The following is an 18821-nucleotide window of genomic DNA, read 5'->3' as shown; positions in this document are numbered from 1 at the left end:
ACTCTCCATTTACATGAAAAAATTTGGAGATTAGATAGATATGATACAAACCACTGCAGTGCAGTCCCTGTAATACCTACAGCATGCTCTATTCGTTCTAATAGAATATTCTAGTCAACAGTATTGCTGCACTGAGGTCTAGCAGGACAAGCACAGAGATGAGTCTACTGTCAGATGCCACAAGAAAAATAATTTGTGGGGGAGCTGCTACAATTGTGGCAGGAGTGTTGCTCAGCTGAGGACTGATCAGGAGCATGAAAAAACCAAGACTTGAGGCAGAGAAAAACACGATCCTAAACAGAACCATAAAAAACCTGAGATGAGATGAGACGAGACCTGACCTGACCTGACCTGACACAATACAAAGCAAAGCAAACTCCAGCACCTGGCTGTGATGTCAGCAGAGAAAGAGATGCTTGAGAGACTTGACCACCAAAATGTGATAGACAGATTTACCAACCTCAAGGTGAGGCGACATAGGTTAAAAGAAAAGAAAAAATCTGCAGAGCCATAGTAGTATCTGCAGTAAAGATCATTGTATACATTGTACCATAGGCCAAGGTGTCTCAATTTTTCTAATTTTTTAATAATATTTTGTACTCTTCTATTTTTGGAGTGTATTTTTTATGTGTCTGTATTATATTATACATACACATTAAAAGTGAATCTGTCCAAAAAATGCACTCAGTTTACCTTTTACTCACTGTGAGCATCATTCATTATTCTGCCGCAGTAATTAAGGTTAGGATATGTTTGTTTTTTTTTTAAATTCCAATCCATTCTTCTTTGGCAGTAGTAGTCTTTAGCAGCATTTAAATAACCTTTATCAGATTTGATGGTTTTGTTACAGACTTTTCAAAAAAGTGTTTTGCTTTTCTTTCACAAATGTGGGGATTCAATTGTGTTAAAATGTACAAAACAGTGATGTCATGTTTTGTGACGAGGACCCAGGCACAGAGAGACTTGATGAATTTAAGAATCTTATGATTTAATAAAGAAATTTGCAGACTTGCACAAAGAGCGTAAAATTATTAACCTTGGACTAAATGAAGAAATGAATAGGCTCAATACCGCAGGAACTCAGCGTAATTGGCAGTCCACAAATATAATCAAACAGTATATGAGCGACTTTGACCTTTGCGATGCATGGCGCTCCCTTCACCCCAACAGTAAGGAATATACTTTTTTCTCACATGTCCATCACTCCTACTCTCGTCTGGATTATTTTTTGGTCAGCAGCTCACTGCTGAGTGACATTTCAGACACTAAGATTCACCCTATAGCTGTCAGCGATCATGCTCCTGTATCGTTAACACTAATGCACAAGAATAATACTACGCCAAGTAAAAACTGGAGATTTAATACATCACTGCTTAAAGATGAAGACTTTATTAAATATTTTAAAAAAGAATGGACTCTATATTTAGACTATAATGACATTCCCGGAACATCAGCTTCTGTTCTATGGCAAGCAGGGAAAGCTGTGATGAGAGGTAAAATAATTTCTTTCTCATCACATAAAAAGAAAGAAGAAAACAAAAATATTCCCTAGAAGAAGCCTACGTGTCCCACCAAGATCAGGAAACATTGAACAAAATACGCAAAACAAAAACTAGAATTAAATGAGATAATTGATAAAAAAAACCAAAATTCTTAGTACAAAGACTATGCTTACAAAATTATGAACATGGCAATAAATCCGGTCTAGCAAACCAGCTAAAAATAAATAAATAAAAAACAACTATATGTGCTGTTCAAGATTCATCTGGGAACACAATATATGACCCGAAACAAATAAACAACATTTTCAGGGATTTCTATAAAAGATTGTATTCACCACAAATAAACCCGTCTAAAAAGGAAATTTTTAGACAACATAACTCTTCCAAAATTATTAGACACACAAGCAATGGCACTGGATTCACCACTGACATCAGGTGAACTCCAGGAAGCCCTGATAAGCATGCCCAATAATAAGGCTCCAGGTCCAGATGGCTTTCCTGCAGAATTCTATAAAGAATTCTGGACAATTCTAGCACCAGTTTTTTACAGAACGTTGTTGGAAATCAAAGAAAAGGGCAGACTTCCATCAAATATGAATTCTGCAAACATTAATCTCCTGCTAAAACCAGGCACAGACCCTGTATATCCCTCAAGCTATCGTCCAATATCCCTTATAAATGTAGACCTTAAAATAATCTGCAAAGCTCTCTCAAAGAGACTAGAGAAAATAACCCCCCTCTTAATTCATCCTGACCAAATTGGTTTCATAAAAGGTAGGCACTCATCAACAAATACACGTAGATTACTTAATTTGATAGACTACTCATACAGTAAAAATCTTGAAACTACAATATTTTCTTTAGATGCAGAAAAAGCATTTGACAGAGTTAACTGGAAATTTCTATTTGCAACTTTACACAAATTTGGTTTCGGATCCTCTTTCATTAACTGGTTAAAAATATTATATAATTCCCCAACAGCTTGTGTCAGAACAAATGATCAGACATCCTCCAGCTTCTGTCTCCTGAGGGGCACCAGGCAGGGATGCCCACTTTCCCCTTCACTTTTGTAATTTTTATTGAACCACTAGCAGCAGCAATTAGACAGAATTCAGTAATTAAGGGCATAAAATGCAAGAACGTGGAACATAAAATCAGCCTTTATGCAGATGATGTGTTACTTTTTCTCCAAAACTCACAAACCAATATCTCTGGGGTGATTGAATTGATAAACTGTTTTGCAAGAATATCAGATTACTCAATTAACTGGTCAAAATCTACAGTCCTTCCGATTAATTGCTCCTTCCATAATTCTTCTTCTACACCACTGCAATCGGGAAATATTAAATATTTGGGTATTAATGTTTCTCCCAAGCTTGCAGATCTAACTAAATTAAACCATATCCCACTTTTAAAGAAAGTAGAAGGTGATCTGGCTAGATGGAAATGTCTACCCATATCACTCATGGGAAGGGTTGCCGCTATAAAAATGATGGTCTTACCAAAAATAAATTATTTATTCTCAATGATCCCAACTAAACCGCCACAAGATTGGTTCAGATCTCTAGATTCATACATGTCCAAATTCCTTTGGAAAAATAAACCCCCACGTATAAGTTTAAAAAACTACGAAAGACCAAGGATAAAGGAGGATTAGAACTACCTAACTTTCAGCACTACTTCTTAGCCAACAGGCTTCAGTTTATCTCAGGATGGCTGAAACATACCCTCTTAGACGAACCTTGGCTAGATGTAGAACAAGCACTTTGAAATAATCTAGAGATTTCAGATCTACCATTTATCACCTCAAACATCCAACGACATGAATGCTTCAAAAGCATCAGCATCAGCTCTTCTCTGACAGCATGGTGGGAGTTTCTAAAATTCACGGAGTCTTCATTAATCCGATGCAAACGTACCCTGACATATTACAAAACAATAATATGATAAACTTTTCAGATTGAAGTGGTAAAGGAATCAAATATTTAGAACATATATTAGAAGGAACAGAATTAATTTCATTTGACAGACTAGTTACACAATATGGGCTCAACAAGAAAAGATTTTTAGAATATCAATAAATTAAATCAATAGTAAAAAAGAAATTTAAACCGGGTCAAGTTGAACTACAAACACCACCAAGTGTGGTTCAGTTTCTTACTCTTAAAACCCCCAAATTACTTTCCAAAATATACAGAATGCTTTCTAAAACAGATGAATCAATATCACTTCCTATTGCAAAATGGGAAGCGGATTTATCAGTTAACTTAGACCAAAACCTCTGGTCTCAGATTTGCTTAAAAACCTTTCATCTAATTAGAAATCCCAGTCTTCAATTAATTCAATACAAAATACTGTCATGGTCTGCGGTGGGTGGCTGGAATTTCCGTAAGGCTCCTGAACTTACCTGGGATCCGCCCCTGGGCAGGGCCAACTCCTCCAGCTCGTGCAAGCCTGGAGCCTATTGCAGGCAATCAAGTCAGAGGGATTTAAGCCACACGTTGATGTTCATTCACTGCCAGTTTGTCATCAACCCATGTTGGTAACAGGCCCTTATGCTTCAATTTCTTGCTGTGATTTATCTTGTTAACAAGACTTTCTTGTGCTGCAGTTGCTGGATTCACCTTGGCTCACGCTCCACCTCCGGACTCAGGATACCAAGCAATCATTTTGAAAATCTCTCTGTGCCTCACCTGCCTGCCCTCCTGCCATCACACTCCATCTGAAGCCCCGAATCTCAGGTCAGCCTTTCCATGCCACTCAGCCTCCCCTGGATTCTCATCACCCCCCCTCTCAACACTCTATGTCCCCTACTGCAAGTAAGAATTGCTACTCTTGCAAATTGCCACTTCAGAGCTGCCTCCACTACCTCCCTAACTCCACTATCTTCTCTCTTTAGTGTGACTGTTCCCTGCTCAGCTCCACTCTGCATCTCAGGCCCCGTTCCCCCGCCCTAGCCACGTTTCCCAGGCCACGCCACGTCAAACTCCGTCTTATTGTTTTTTTGTCCTTGCTACGTTTCTTGCACTTAAGCCTAATAAATTGTTACATCATCTGCTGTCTCTGCTCTGGGTTTCTGCACCTGAGTCCTGTTCAGTACAGGCCACTCGGCCTCATGACAAAAACTACATAGTGCACTATACAGGTCATCGGATGTTCAAGATGGGCTTTACGTCTACCAACAACTACTCACACTGCCAAACCAATTCACCGGACAATTATATCCACGCTCTTTGGTTCTGTCCACCAGTTCAGAAGTTTTGGCGCGAGATATGTGAAGACTTATCAAAGTGTCTGAAATGTAACATTCCAACTTCCCCTTTAGTGTGTTTGTTGGGCAGCTTAGATAATGTCACTACAGAAAAGAAAATAGCCCATATAGTTTTCACTGCCCTATGCATAGCCAAGAAAACAGTCCTCATGAACTGGAAAAATAAAAATAATCTTAATTCTAACCAATATAGAAATTATCTATTAGATTACATTAGTCTTGATACAGCCTCTGCCACCACATCAGATCAATTGCTCTGGGCTCCTTTGATCAGCTCCATCACCTGGTGGGGGGTCATAGTTTGGTCCCACCTTCGCTGTTGTGATTGGTGTGGGGGTAGGGACAGGCTTAGGGCGTCGCGGGGTTCTCCAGGAGCATCTTCCTTGGAGGGCTCAACCTGGGGTAGCGGTCATGGCCTATTAAGGGCTCTGTTGGCTCTTAGGTGACGGTTTCCTCGTGGCTGCGTGCAGCGGGGCTAGGGGAGGGACGTGGGTTACTGACCTGGTAGCCTGGCTGCCCCTGGGTGGGTCCAGGACGGGCGTCAAGTTCTGGGGGTGCTCCGTCTCTGGGCTGGGGCCCTGGCTGGGCCTCAGGGGCTTGGGTCCTGGTTGGTGTGTTGCCGGGGTTGTGGGCGGGTGGGTGTATGGGGGCCCAGTCCTGGCGCAGGGTGCCGCCGGTGCATCGAGCCACCTGGGGGGCTCTTCAACTGGTGGGGGAGGTTGTTACATCTTGCAGGAACTCACTCTGCAGGAGGGGGAGATACAGGAGAGGTGGAGGAAGATCTCAGCCTGGGCGTCTATTGTCTTGTGTAGTCTGGAAGATGAGTGGATGACAGGGTGGGTGCAGTTTTCTCTGAGGTGGGGTTGGGTGGGCTGTCCCGGGCTCTGTGGGGCCGGGCGGCGCTGCTGTACTGGGCCCCGGTCCGGATGGGCCTGGGCCCCCTTTCCCTGGCGGGTTGCAGAGTATGGGGGTGCCTACTGGGATCAGCGGGGGAGCTGGCCCCAGGGAGGGGTCACTTGCCCCTCCCTTCCTTCCTTCCCCATCTCCAGCTGCCTCCCTTTTCCCGCTCCACCACAATCACCCACACATGCAGGGCCTTGGGTTAAAGATGTGTCACCAGGGTGCAGGGGAGGCATCCCCCCCTCTGTCCCCTTCTGGCTGCCTGTGCCTCAATTTTATCTCACAACTTAAACATTCACATTACTCACACTCTTATAACACATACATATAGGATCTTGGGGGTTGGCACGCTACACGGAATCCAAAAGACCATCAGGGTGTACAACTCACCCCTGGCGTCGTTGCCCACCTCTCAATTTTAAATACACGTAGACATTGAGGGCTAGCAGGAGGGGCTATGCGCTTACCTGCTGCTCTCTGGCAGGAAGCTCCATGCCCTCCTGGGTTTTAAAGGCACCTTAGAACACACATGCATCAACACTACATATGAGCGGGCGGAGGGAGGTTTGGAGTCTTCACACACCCCCGTTCTCTGCGGCCTGCTGGAGCGGGCGGGGGGGGGGGGGCTAGGAGGAGAAGTTGGTTGTCCGACTGGGGTCTGGAATGTGGGGCCTCCCTGCTGCTGCGGAGTCGGGGCGGTCTGCTTCTCCCCACCCCAGGGAAAAGAGTAACACCACCTGGGTCTGGGTGCAGTTTCCCCCTCCAAGGGCAAGGGTACCTAGACCCAGGGCTTAGAGTACGCTTGGGGAGTGTGATTGTGTGTACAGTGTCTCTCTGTCTTTCTCCACGTTGGGTGAGTGTTGAGTAATTGCATATGAGAGCATGAGGGTGGGAATGGATGTTTGTATCTGTGTGTGCCTGCTTGTCTGTGTCCATATGTCAGGCCGGGTATCAGACGCCACCTCTCTGGGGACATCCCAGGTCCTCCAAGGTATGGAGGCCTATCTCCCCCACCACTTCCCCTGCCAGTGGCAAATGGGTGCAAGCCATTTACCACAAACTTAGTCACTGCTCGGTGACATTCGTCTATCCTGGCCTGAAAGGAGACACTACCGGTAGACTGCAGCGAGAACTGCCAGCGAGTGCCAGCCAGACTCTGTCTGTCTCTCTCATCATGGTCACCTAAATGCAGCGCACAGTAATGGCAGGTTTTGTAATAAGGCAGATCGCGCTAACATAATATGCACTGTTAGTTGATTATTTACCTGCCGCATTAATGGGAGAGGACGTGCAAACGTTACCGCTGCTGCTGGGTTGAGATTCACGAGTCCGGAGCGGAATTAAAAACACGACATTCATTTAAGGTCATCGCGTGTTTTGTGAGCAAATGCTTTTGCATATTCGTAGTGTTTCCTCCCTTAAATGAAATATCTACTTTTCAAGTATTGCAAGTTGCCCTGTTGTCATCCGTTCTCGTAAAGTATAACCAAAGTTTTGAGGCGCCATGTTTCCTGCCAGGCAAATGACGCTCCGCAACGTGGTGACGTCATTCGGGGCGACTGGAATTGTTTGCAAAAATGGCAAACAATTCCAAGGAATTGAAACAGTGGGAACCGGTTCTCAACAAGAACCGGTTTTCGATACCCATCCCTACTCCCCACACCCTCTAGCAGATCATTACATGAAGGAACCTTTTAAAAACAAGTGCGTTCATGCTCACAGGTGTACACACGGGTGCTCACACACACAAACTACACCCTTTTTGGCTCCTACCTCAAAGCACACTGGGCGCTGTTGATCTTACGTGCTGCACAATAATGTTTAATATTTAGTATTTACTGTTATATTCCCATATATCATAGTGATGTTGTTTATTCTATTGCTCTCGTTTTCTTCTGCTTGTTTTCTTTTTTCATTCTCAACAGGTGAAATAAAAAAAAAACAACAAAAAAACAAAAACAAAACAATAACATGTAATATTTAGTATCTACTGTTAGCTAGTTTATTGTGATGGTGTTGTTTTTATTATGTTGCTCTTTGTTGTTTGTTTTCTCTTCTGGTTTTTTTTTTTTTATCTCCATACAGGTGATCCAGGTGTTTTGTTTGTTTTTCTTTTTTCTTCTTCCCCCCATTCTCACCATCTCTTCTCCCCTCTATTTTTCTTTCTCTCCCTCTCTCTCTTTCATTCTTTCTCCCTGTCTTATCCCCCAGTCATGTCTGTCCCGTCTTTAAAAAACGAAAATACAATAAATACATAATTATAATAAAGGTCAATCAAACGGACCAATATGGCAAGGCCATGATGATCCACTTGGTAAAGTAAATCCACTTGGCATCTTTCTTGGCCTTCAGACAACAATTCTGATGGCTAAAGATCCAAACGGGACAGGCAAAAAAAAAAAGAAAAAAAAAAGAGAGGGTAAAATTATGATAACTGATAATGGAGATGAAGACAACAGACGATGAGGACAGGGAGGAACAGGCGTTTAAATGCACCAAGGAGACAGTCAGAGGGAACTTGGTACAACTGGAGACATTTAAGGATGCAGGGACTGACAGAGACGGGGAAGACGTCTCATTATGACAAGTAAAGTTTACCTTGCCTGGATGGGCAGCTCTCTGGGTGCTCAGCACCCCCAAAGCTCTGATCCTAGAATTGCCCCTGATGTGAACACTGAATGCTTCTACTTCTTGGGTTTTGATTTTGATGCAGGTGTCATCCACATATCTGTACCAGTGGCTAGGTGGTGTCCCAGATGTGCTGCAGGGATGAGAGGTGAAATGTCTTCAAGAAAATTAAGGAAGAACAATCGCTTTTCCTAAGCTCTTTACATGACTTATAATGTGTCTGCTTATGTGCATTTGCTCTCTTAAGTGCATCAAAGTTTTAGCAAATGTATCACTAGAGATTATTAGCTCATTTTAATCTTCTGAGCAACCTGACTGCTGACATATCACTGGTTGGTTTGTTTGTTTACAGTGAAGCTCCAGTTTCAGGTGATAGTAAGTCAAAAGGATGTTACCTGTCAATGGCCAGCAGGAGCCCAGAATTAATTTGAATATTGTTATAAATTGATATGGATTGGTTCATATCTTTTATCAGGTTGTAAATTATGTTTCACTGTTAAATTTAACTTATGGTGACAGCACAAACACCAAGAGAGGAGAGAGAACAGGGTGAAGACAGCAAAGAAGCAGAGATAATACAAAGAAAAAAAAAACAGGTAAGAGTGGACATGTAGTCAAAGTTAACAAAAAATTATAAAGCTGATGTAACTCCTGTTTTGTGCACATTCATTAATGATGATTTCACATAACTAAGTTGTGTTATATTGTTATCAAATGGTTTCTGCTCCCTGGTCGCTGTGTTTTAAGATGATAAAAGACTGTTGTTTCATCTGCCATCATGATGACATCTCTCATCCTCCACGAAATCTGAGGACCAAAGCTATCATTGTTATGATCAATGGTAATGCCAATTTGTATATTAATGATCACGGAACTGACCTCATTGTCCACTGTTGATCATTGATCATTGTTAGTCTTAGTGATGCAGCTGTACTGTGACGTCAAGATGAATAAATCAATTTCAAAATATGTAAAGCAATAGTAGTCTACAGGCAGCAGTTTGACTGTTTCACAAAGACGATGATTTAATTTTTGGTATTTTATTTCAATCCTCTGTTCTGATTTACAAATGCCATAATTTGAGATATTAGGGGGTTTTGTGTCATAATAATCATCTTACAAGTTTTACCCAAATTCTCCTAAAGTCTGTCTAAAAGATGTGAGTGTATCAGAATTGCACCCTTCGGTTAGAATAAAAGTCGTGTCTCTTTAACTGAGGTATTCTCAGGACGGGGAGGGGGGTGGATAGGTTCATCGGGTTCATGTAGTATTGGACGCCTCCTCCCATTTCAGGTTGGTTGTTTCCCTAGCTCCCTTAGTAAAAGGGGAGGTATAAGGCAAATACTTGACAGAAAATGGAATGTAGGTCTGCACTGGAAATAGCTAAATAGGAGAACTTGACCTTTTATCGGGACACAGAAAGTCGACCAGCTGATGATTCCAAACTAGCTGCCATTTTCAGGTCATTCGAGGCATCTCGCTAAATTGTGTGTTGCTCCAGATATTTGTATGAGTAAGCCTGCTTTATTCGCCTGTTAATTTCCCTTTGTAATGGACAAAACGCGTTGTCCTGTGCTGTCTAGTGGTGGAATATAAATCATGATGGCTGATGGATGTTGCAAAGGAATGGAAAGAGGCAGGGGTAAGATTGCATCAGACTCTTTACCAAGACATGCATTTCCTCAGCAATATGTTCAGACCTGGTCACAGCAGCAAGGAAATGACATCCAAGAATTAGCTTCCAAACGCGTCGACATCCAGAAGAAACGCTTTTATCTGGATGTCAAGCAGAGTGTACGCGGCCGTTTCCTTAAAATAGCCGAGGTGTGGATAGGAAGGGGCCGTCATGATAACATCAGAAAGAGCAAGCTGACACTGTCTATGTCGATGGCTCCCGCTCTACGCTACAGTCTGGGAGACTTTATAGATTATTACGCCCGCATTGGACTGCGGGGGGGGCTGGCGCCTCCGCAGGTCGAGGACCACAGTAACAATGGCCAGGGCCGCGGGAACGACTCCCGTAAGAGAGCGCAGGAGCATCACGCGAACCTGTCCCCCACCGGTTCTGTTGTGTCCGATGACCATGCACATCGTGTTCTCAAGAGCGAATTTATTGAGCGAGACAACAGAAAGTACTTTCTGGACCTGAAGGAGAACCAGAGAGGCAGATTCCTCCGCATACGGCAGACTGTCAGCAAAGGACACGGCACAATGGGCTACTACGGCCAGGGCATCGAGCAGACCATAGTGTTACCCGCACAGGGACTGATTGAGTTCAGAGACGCTCTGTCACAGCTGATTGAAGACTACGGGGACGAAGAGAGCGAAGACCGCAGCCGAGCAGGCTCCAGGAATCGCAACGATAACCCCGAGCTTCCAGAGGCTGCGTCTTTTCGAGTGGACAACAAAAGGTTTTACTTTGATGTGGGTTCAAACCGGTATGGTATCTTTTTAAAAATTAGCGAAGTGCGACAGCCGTATAGAAACACCATCACAGTTCCCCTAAAAGCCTGGGCTAGATTCGGAGAGAATTTCATCAGGTACGAGGAGGAGATGCGACGAATCTTTTCTTGTCACAAAGATAAAAGGACAGATGGCCAGCAAGACAGTGAGGAACAGGAGGACTGACCTTCATGGTGCTTTTAGCATGTAGCCTAATTTAGGGTTTCAGTTTTGTCCAGATGTGACAATAATATGATGTACTGTATGTGTCCCTACCATACTACTCAGATACGATGTACTTAATTAACTTTTCAGTTTATTTGCCAAGGGCTGATAAACTCAAAATTTTTAACATGCCAAGAAGTCAGTCATCATTTTCTCATTGCCGATTATTGTGTTGTAGCCAGTTAGTCAGGGCCATCCCAGGGTCCTGAGCCAGCTGCATCCCTGCGCTCCCCCATACCATACTCATACCTCCCTGTTAAATTCAAGAGTGCAGTGTTCATTTACTTAAACTTTAATTCTAAGTTACATAGAAAGTTGACGCTAATAATATCTGTTAATATTTTACCCCCAAAGCAATATGGTTAACAATTTTATGGCACACTAATGTGCAGAAATTTTGTCAGTTTAAATAAACAGAGTTAATTTGTTAAGTATAGTGTGTTTTGTGATAGGTACAATTTAAGAAATGATATAGAAAGAAAAAAATCGGACCCTTTTATTAATGAAGAAAATACCTCATATATTGGAACTTACTGTAAGTGCAATACACACAAGCAGCATTATAGAACACTTGCAACCCAACTGGACAAGTGGAGAAGAAATTAAATTACAGGAATCAGAATTGGAAATGGGAAACGAGTGTTGTACAGATTAATGCTGCCAGTTAAGACTTGGTGGGAGGGGAGAAAAATAAGACATATTGTGACATTAATCACATACTGTTGGTGTGTGCTGCCTTTTCACTGGTCCAGCCGGAAGGTTTTCATTCATGTTAACAGTTCCAGTTTATGTTGCCTCATATGAGACACAAAACATTGCTTTAAATGTCCATGATAATGCTGGCAAAAATGAATTTAGTGACAGCTTTTCCTGCAGTGCAGTAGTTTAGGCCAATCAAATCTGTGCAAATGACCAGACTAGAGCATCCTGAAATGTATAAAATGTGCTAATTTGCTGCTTACCTCGGCAGCATAACGATGGGGGGAGACATGTGCTGTAGAAGCCTGCTTTAAATTACAAGGACACAAAGCACTACATGATGTTCTGGTTTTTGATAAGACGCTACCCTGCAGTTGTACTGTGTGTTGCATTCACAAAAATGGGGGAGGTAAAATGAATTAAAAAAAACTTTATAGGTACTGCAATCCAAGTCCAGTAATTCTGTCCAACACAAGCACTTAAACCTGATTTAGACTTCTGTGGGAAATCTGTGTTGCAACACTTGAAAAAGAACGGGCTTGTAGAATTTGCTGAAAGACTAGATCACTTGATGACTTGATATAATTACCTTAAAAATGGTTAATAAAACTAGAAAACAACTATATATGTAGCGGTCCATTCAGGAACCCTAAAATACAGCTCAACAGAAGAATAAAAAACTGACTGCTATCTGGAAAGACACACAGATCTAATGTCACATTTCTAGAGAGTAACTGTGTTACTGGAGTTACATTATTTATTTTATATGATACTAATATCCTAATACTTAAATTTACATAACATATTGACAGAAGGAAAGGTATTTTACATGTGTTCTGCTGAACACACAACATTGTAATATGCTTTCTTTAGTGGCTGCACCCTCTGTCGTTCAGTGTCTTTACTACATTTGACAGAGCCTAACGTAGACCTGAAAAAAGATGCACCATGTTGCATGACTGCTTGGAGTGTGGCTGCTCTTCCTATTATTCACATGAATTTGAAACATATAGCGGATGGTATACTGATGGTAGAAAAGTTCTAAAATAATAGAGAGAAGAGGTCTATGCACTTTGACCTAGACAAACAAGCCTCCGTTTTTTTTTTTTGTTTTTTGTTTTTAATCTTTTGGCTTTCACTCATTACAGCCAAGTTCTACAAGTTCTAAACATTTTGCCAAAGAGAATGCTTCTTTTCATAATTTATTTTTGGCATGAGGAGGAATAATTAAACATCAAAGTTTATACTTTAAGTACCTTCCTGCCTATTCTGTAATATTGTGTGGTGCTATGAAAATGGTTTCACACATTGTCTTTTGAGGATGTTGATACCCAGTTTTCACTATTACAGCTCAGGTCCGTTTTGTTTTTTTTTGTTTTTTTTGTTTTTTTAATATATATGACGTAAATAGATCAAAGTCAAGGTATAAACTGGGCTTGTTACCTTGATGTCAGCAAATAGCCCAGTGCTTACTGGTGAATTGGGGGTGTTGGGATCGAAAGGGCTCAACATCAAGCTCAAATGGGTCTATAGAAAATCTTAAATCAATATGCTTGTGCCTGCAGAACCTTGTATTTTACCTTTCCTTGCTGTCTATTGATGAACAAGCGATTACATTTTTTGAAAGTGTAAATGTAAGTGTAAGTTCATTTTTTACTTTAAGTCCTTAAAATCCATCCAAGTGCTGCTATTCATGAGCTTGGATGGCATTTTGCTGTATATTTGCCTATGTTTGCATTCTGTGACCAGCATGAAAGTAGAGCTGGTCACATTGACAAAGAACCCAAGCCAGACTTTGACTTGAGCATCATACCAGGATAAGGCAAAAACATAGATCAACCTTAATGTCCTTAAAAAGGACAAAAACCTAAAAATTGAAGTACCTGAACTCTAAATGTGCAAATGGTAAAGCTAGTTTTATCTTCAGTAGATTTTAAAGCATAAACCCAATCAATTAAATAGATTCATGTTAATGCTTAATCTTAACATGATTAACTTAATTCCAGTAGCTTCTTTATACTTTCCACTACCACTGAAACACAGTGCAGTACTTTACTGTGAGTGACAACATCATTTCTGTTATAAAAAAGAAGGAAATAGTAATATAAGCAGACGGGGATTCGTCTGCTACAATACGATATTCCTTTCTAATATGGAAATTTACAAGGAAAGTACCTCTGGAGCTGAGGTACACCCTTTGAGATTAGATAATATTTTTTAAAGTACAGGTCCTAATAAGCTAAAGTACGTTGACTGTTTGAACTTTATTTTGAATTAGGTGGGCAGCTTTTTAAATTCTCATGCAGGAAGTCATATTTCCCACGAGATGCTGATGCTTATATGAAGAGGTGTCAGAGCTAATTGTCAAGTTTATATCTGAACAGAAACAAGTCAGAAGTTAATATTTGATACCTCATGTCTGTTTTGGGGTCTTTGTCTCAGTTTCACAGATTTGAGATTTAGTGAAGTGAAGAAGGGGGAAAAAAGGAAAAATAATTTAAAAAAGAGTTTCGATTGGTTTTTTTTCTAGTTTTAGTAGGCAATTCTTGGAATGCCTTTGTGCTTGAAAAGCACAGGATTGGTTTGGTGTGTCTGTTGTATGATCTAGTGAAGAGTTGTTTTATTTTCATATAAATGGCAAAGTATATATAAACCTGGGTACAAAGCACAGTTTATTTTAAAAAATTACATGAAATGTAATAATTTAATTAACTCATTAGTGAAATGTGATTCAACATTGATTGTCACAGAATTAGGAAAATTGTCTCATCTACCCTAGATATTGGTTATGTCAATAACTGGCTGAGGCCAAGATATTGACATAAAAACAAAGTATTATGTTTGAGGTGGAATGTGATATTGTTTAAAATTATGATGGATATTTGTTTTGAAAATTCCAAAATCAACAGCACTTTAAATAAAAGCTGCACTTTTGTTCTGCTGCTTTGTAATTAGTTGACATAGAGGAACCATCTCTAGCTATGCCTTTGGTGTAAAGTGACAATCATAGTTCTCTGCTTGTAGAATCTGATGATGTGTGCTTCAAAACTCCTTTCATTGTCTGTGTTGGTTTTTGACAGCTTCTTATTGAGGCTCTCAATAGTTTAACATCTATATGTGTATATTCATGCAAATGCTATATTAAATTTTCATTATCATATGTACCAAGACTCTAGAATCTCACAGAATAATGTGAAATCAAATGTTCATGTCAGGAATATTCTGTTATGTTGACATGAACAATGTGAAGATAACCGTACTTGAACATGAAACTACTGGTGAAAAAATGTCAAATATGGCATTTTTGAATAATAATTGACACATAGCAAAATATTTTAGCTGTCATTAGTCAGACAATGCTTAATTCTTTGAGTATTCAAATGTCATTGTGTGTTTGTTCACTTTAGCCTATTTTAACCCACATCTGCTAAAATAGCAAAGGTATGAATTGGTGTTAAAGATTAGATGGATCTACAAAGAGAGAGGTTTTTAGTTCTGCTGTATAGTTTTCCATTTTCTTTTCCATTTTTCCTACAGTTAGTTCCAGAGAGCATAGTTCTGTTCAGAAAACATAATAATAATAACAATAATAAATAAAATAAATGTATTATAAATACTAATAATACGAAATTGGAAAACAAAATGGTTATTAAGTTTAACTAAACTTAGCTTTTTAATTTGTAACAGTGCATCCAACTTTTGAGACACACAAAAAAAGAAAGCACAGAAGGCCCGCACAAACTTTAAAAAACTTCCTGAGATCAATTTGCCAGTTTGCTGACAAAGACCATGGTAATACATGAAATTCACTACCTTAAATTTGCATGAATTTGATTTGTTTGCTTCCCAGGTAAAGGGTGGAATTTTCTTGTTTAAATTATGTGTTGTCAAGCTTGCTCTGAACATCATATATGTCAGAATCACAATCACAGAAGTATGAAAGCACAAGAAGCATCTTATGCAGCCATATTTGACCACTTTGAGTACTCAGAGTAAAAAAGCACTACATAAGTAGAAATCTGTTTAGCATTTATTATATGTTCTCTTTAGTATCATTCAGGGGCTTTACATAGAAAATCAGTCAAAAAACAAAACAAATAACTGTTTAAGTTATAGTCAGGGGTGCGCATTCGCTGTCAAAATAAAAGACGTGCACCAGATAAGAAGTTGCAACGTGCGTTTGCGTACATATAAAAGTCACTGTTTTTGACCGCTAGAGCAGGATTTTTACGGCATATTCCGCACCACATCTCTGTGCGTTCATCATTTGTTTGAAGGCAGCTCACCTCCTGCAACCACTTTTCCGAGAATATGCGCTTCTTTTGCGGTTCGGACTCCTTTTGACATTTCTTTGGAGGTGGAGGAACACTAAAGTGATTGCTTAAAGGAGCTTGCTTCTTCGACATCTTTAAGAGTTCTAAACAAATGTCTGTCCTCCCACAGAAAATCTTATGTACGCAAATGCGCGTTGCAACATCTTATCTGGTGCGCGTCTTTTATTTTGACAGCGAATACGCACCTGCGGACCACTTATGTGCACCCCTGGTTATAGCTGTAAATTGGGTGAGTCCAAACTTTTACCAATTAGCCGTACTTTTTTTCTCCATAATGTTTGAGCCCTCATAACTTCATAATTACAGGAGTTTGCGACATGAAATTTTCATTTAGGTCCTGGTAAAAACTTTAATCAGTGTTTCATTCACTGCAAGTGTCACAATTTACAAACAAATGAACATGTTCAGCGTGATTTTGTTTTTAAAATTAAATGTAAGCAATTTCATCAGTGTCATGGGGTACATTGTAGTTTCAAGGAAAAAAAACCCCTTCAGTTTAATGTCTACTAAACGTTCATATTTTCCAAAAATGCACTTTTTCAAGGGTCATATAACCATTTGGGATAGGTGGTGGTCAAAAATTATATAGTATCTGAAAAGTCTCTTTTACTTACATTTTTATACCATTTTTATACCAAAAACCCTGTTGCTATCTCTTGTATTTATAAAGTTATGGGGGCTAAAAAAAAAAAAAAAAATTCTGGACAAACTTATGCACTTTGAGAGCCTGTAACTTTGACAGTTTTCATAGTATGAGGGTAAAATTTTGCATGCCTTAAGTCATCTCATTTATTGTATAAAAAATCCAGCTGATTATGGTGGGAAGCACTGCTTTATTTTTTTTTTTATTTATATTTTTTTTAACCCACATGCCGACTACTGGTATGTTTCTTTATAGCAGATGAGACTATCTCAACATCCATGGACAGTAAAAGAAAAGATAAGGCTATAGGCTGAGGGCTACAGGTTGTTGGACTTTAAGTAATAGCTTGATTAAAAATAAATCTGGACTGTTAACTGGAGCTAATGTTTCCAACCCTGGCGCCTTAAAGCATCTTCACAGATTCACTGTATCTTCTGATTTTTATTCCTGTACTTTGTTTTAGCAGAAGGCATTCAGTATAGTCATCTAAAAAATTACTGGGATCATTGCTATAAATTTGGATAATATATTCATATCCATCATAATTTACCATAGTATTTTTTTTAAGAAACAGAGATAGAACTCGAACTGTATGTGTTTATATGGTTGTGCTTGTGCAGGCAGAGTGATGTGAATGTACACGTACTGAAGAAGACCTGCTGCTGTTGTTTGTAGTTTTCATCATCAGAGTTTTGAAGTGGGAAATGTAGGGATATAAATGTTTGCTAATCTTTTAAAAATTGAGTGGATACCGAAAATGTGCAAGTGTGTAAATTTATATTCATGTAATGTAATACATTGGTGTGTCCTATATTCATGTTACCTAACACTTAAAAAACAAGGAAGTTTTGTACTTTAGCACTTTCTTTGATGTGTACTGTAAAAAAATCATCTACATGTAAAGTACTGTATTAATAATCATTACTTGCCTTGTAATGTTTGAAATGATGCTACATTTAGAAATGGTAATCATGTTTTTAGAGTGTATGCATGTCCATGGTTGGGTCCCAGTATAATAAGAAAATTATAAGAAATATGGTGCTACGTTATATTATATAAAGGTGCTTCTATGGACCCCCAGCTGAATGCATGCAAAGGTGAAGTATAAAAAGTAGATAAAAGAAAATTGATGTCCTATTGCTGTTCTCAAATAGTGCTGCTTCCCAAAGATGTCAGAAATTTGGAAAAATCCAACTTTCTACTTTTAAAATGCAACAGCCCTACAAAACACAATCCAATCTCATGTTTACATACAGAAATGTGACAGCTTTTCAATGTTCTCTGCAAACATGAGCACACAGTGTTATTTCCACTCCTCCAAACCCATAGAGTGAATTAGAGATAATTAGGGTGTGGCATTTTAACTTGGACAGAGAAAGTTTCAATGTTGCCCATGTTCTTCCCTATTTTTTTTTTTCCTCCAAACTTAATCACCAGAAAGCCTGGAGTGTAGGAAAATTTCAACTTTTTAATGCATAGTATTTCTGAAATGTGATGTATGTGCATCACCTGCATCAGGAACACATGTCTTAGGTTATCATAAATGGTGCAGTTTAACTGTAAATAATAAAACCACCCTCCAGCCCTTGGATAAACCAGAACCAGAGTCAGTCTGATGAAGGGGTTGTTATCCAAGAGTATCTTGAACTTAGAGGCACTCCATTGTTAGATGGTCTATGTTTTTCTTTTCTTTTTCTTTTTCTTTGGTTTTGTTTCTGTTTTTTTAAACAAAAAAACAGTCATGTCTATTTACAGTTACGCTGCCCTTGTGACAAAGTCTAAAAGATCTACAGACAGACAATCTAACATAATTTTGTAGTCTTATTTCTTCCAGTGTTTATTTATTGAATAATTTATCATGTAGCAGTTTTTGGACAGCAAACATCAATATAGTCTTTGACAGGTCAAAGTTGTTTGAGTTTGGAAACCTTTGTGTTGATTGTTGCTGGCAAGGAATTTAGAAAATTAAAGAGTTGTACTGATTATTGTTGTTGTTGTTTTTTTTTCATTAAAAGATTTTACAGGATTATTAATGGTTTCAGTTTCTATTTTAAGAATCAATCCAGCACTATACCACACTGTTATAAAAAGTTTACAGTAAATTTATATTTGATCATATCTTCCCAACTTATTAAAGGCCATGCGATATTTCATACTGCTACATACTGTAATGCTGT

General features: G+C 39.5%; 1 protein-coding gene and 1 long non-coding RNA gene across 2 annotated transcripts in view; one reads left to right on the top strand and one right to left on the bottom strand.

Moving 5' to 3' along the window:
* The window catches only part of LOC146384159 (uncharacterized), a 34538-nt gene extending 26113 nt beyond the window's left edge, over positions 1–8425 (bottom strand). Inside the window, exon 1 of the long non-coding RNA XR_014800816.1 lies at positions 8272–8425. This is a non-coding gene — a long non-coding RNA (uncharacterized LOC146384159). The remainder of the gene's footprint in view (positions 1–8271) is intronic.
* A 1107-nt stretch (positions 8426–9532) lies between these two features.
* Positions 9533–18627, top strand: purg (purine-rich element binding protein G). Its single transcript, XM_084936018.1, has one exon. The coding sequence runs from the start codon at positions 9901–9903 to the stop codon at positions 10927–10929; it is 1029 nt and encodes a 342-aa protein (XP_084792144.1). The 5' UTR covers positions 9533–9900; the 3' UTR covers positions 10930–18627.
* Positions 18628–18821: the final 194 nt, after the last annotated feature.

The sequence above is a fragment of the Perissodus microlepis genome, chromosome 7, assembly GCF_051167445.1.
Source record: "Perissodus microlepis isolate ML-2025 ecotype Zambia chromosome 7, ASM5116744v1, whole genome shotgun sequence".
Classification (NCBI taxonomy): Eukaryota; Metazoa; Chordata; class Actinopteri; order Cichliformes; family Cichlidae; genus Perissodus; species Perissodus microlepis.
Note: the sequence above shows the minus strand (reverse complement) of the source record. Positions and strands in the feature narration are given on the sequence as shown.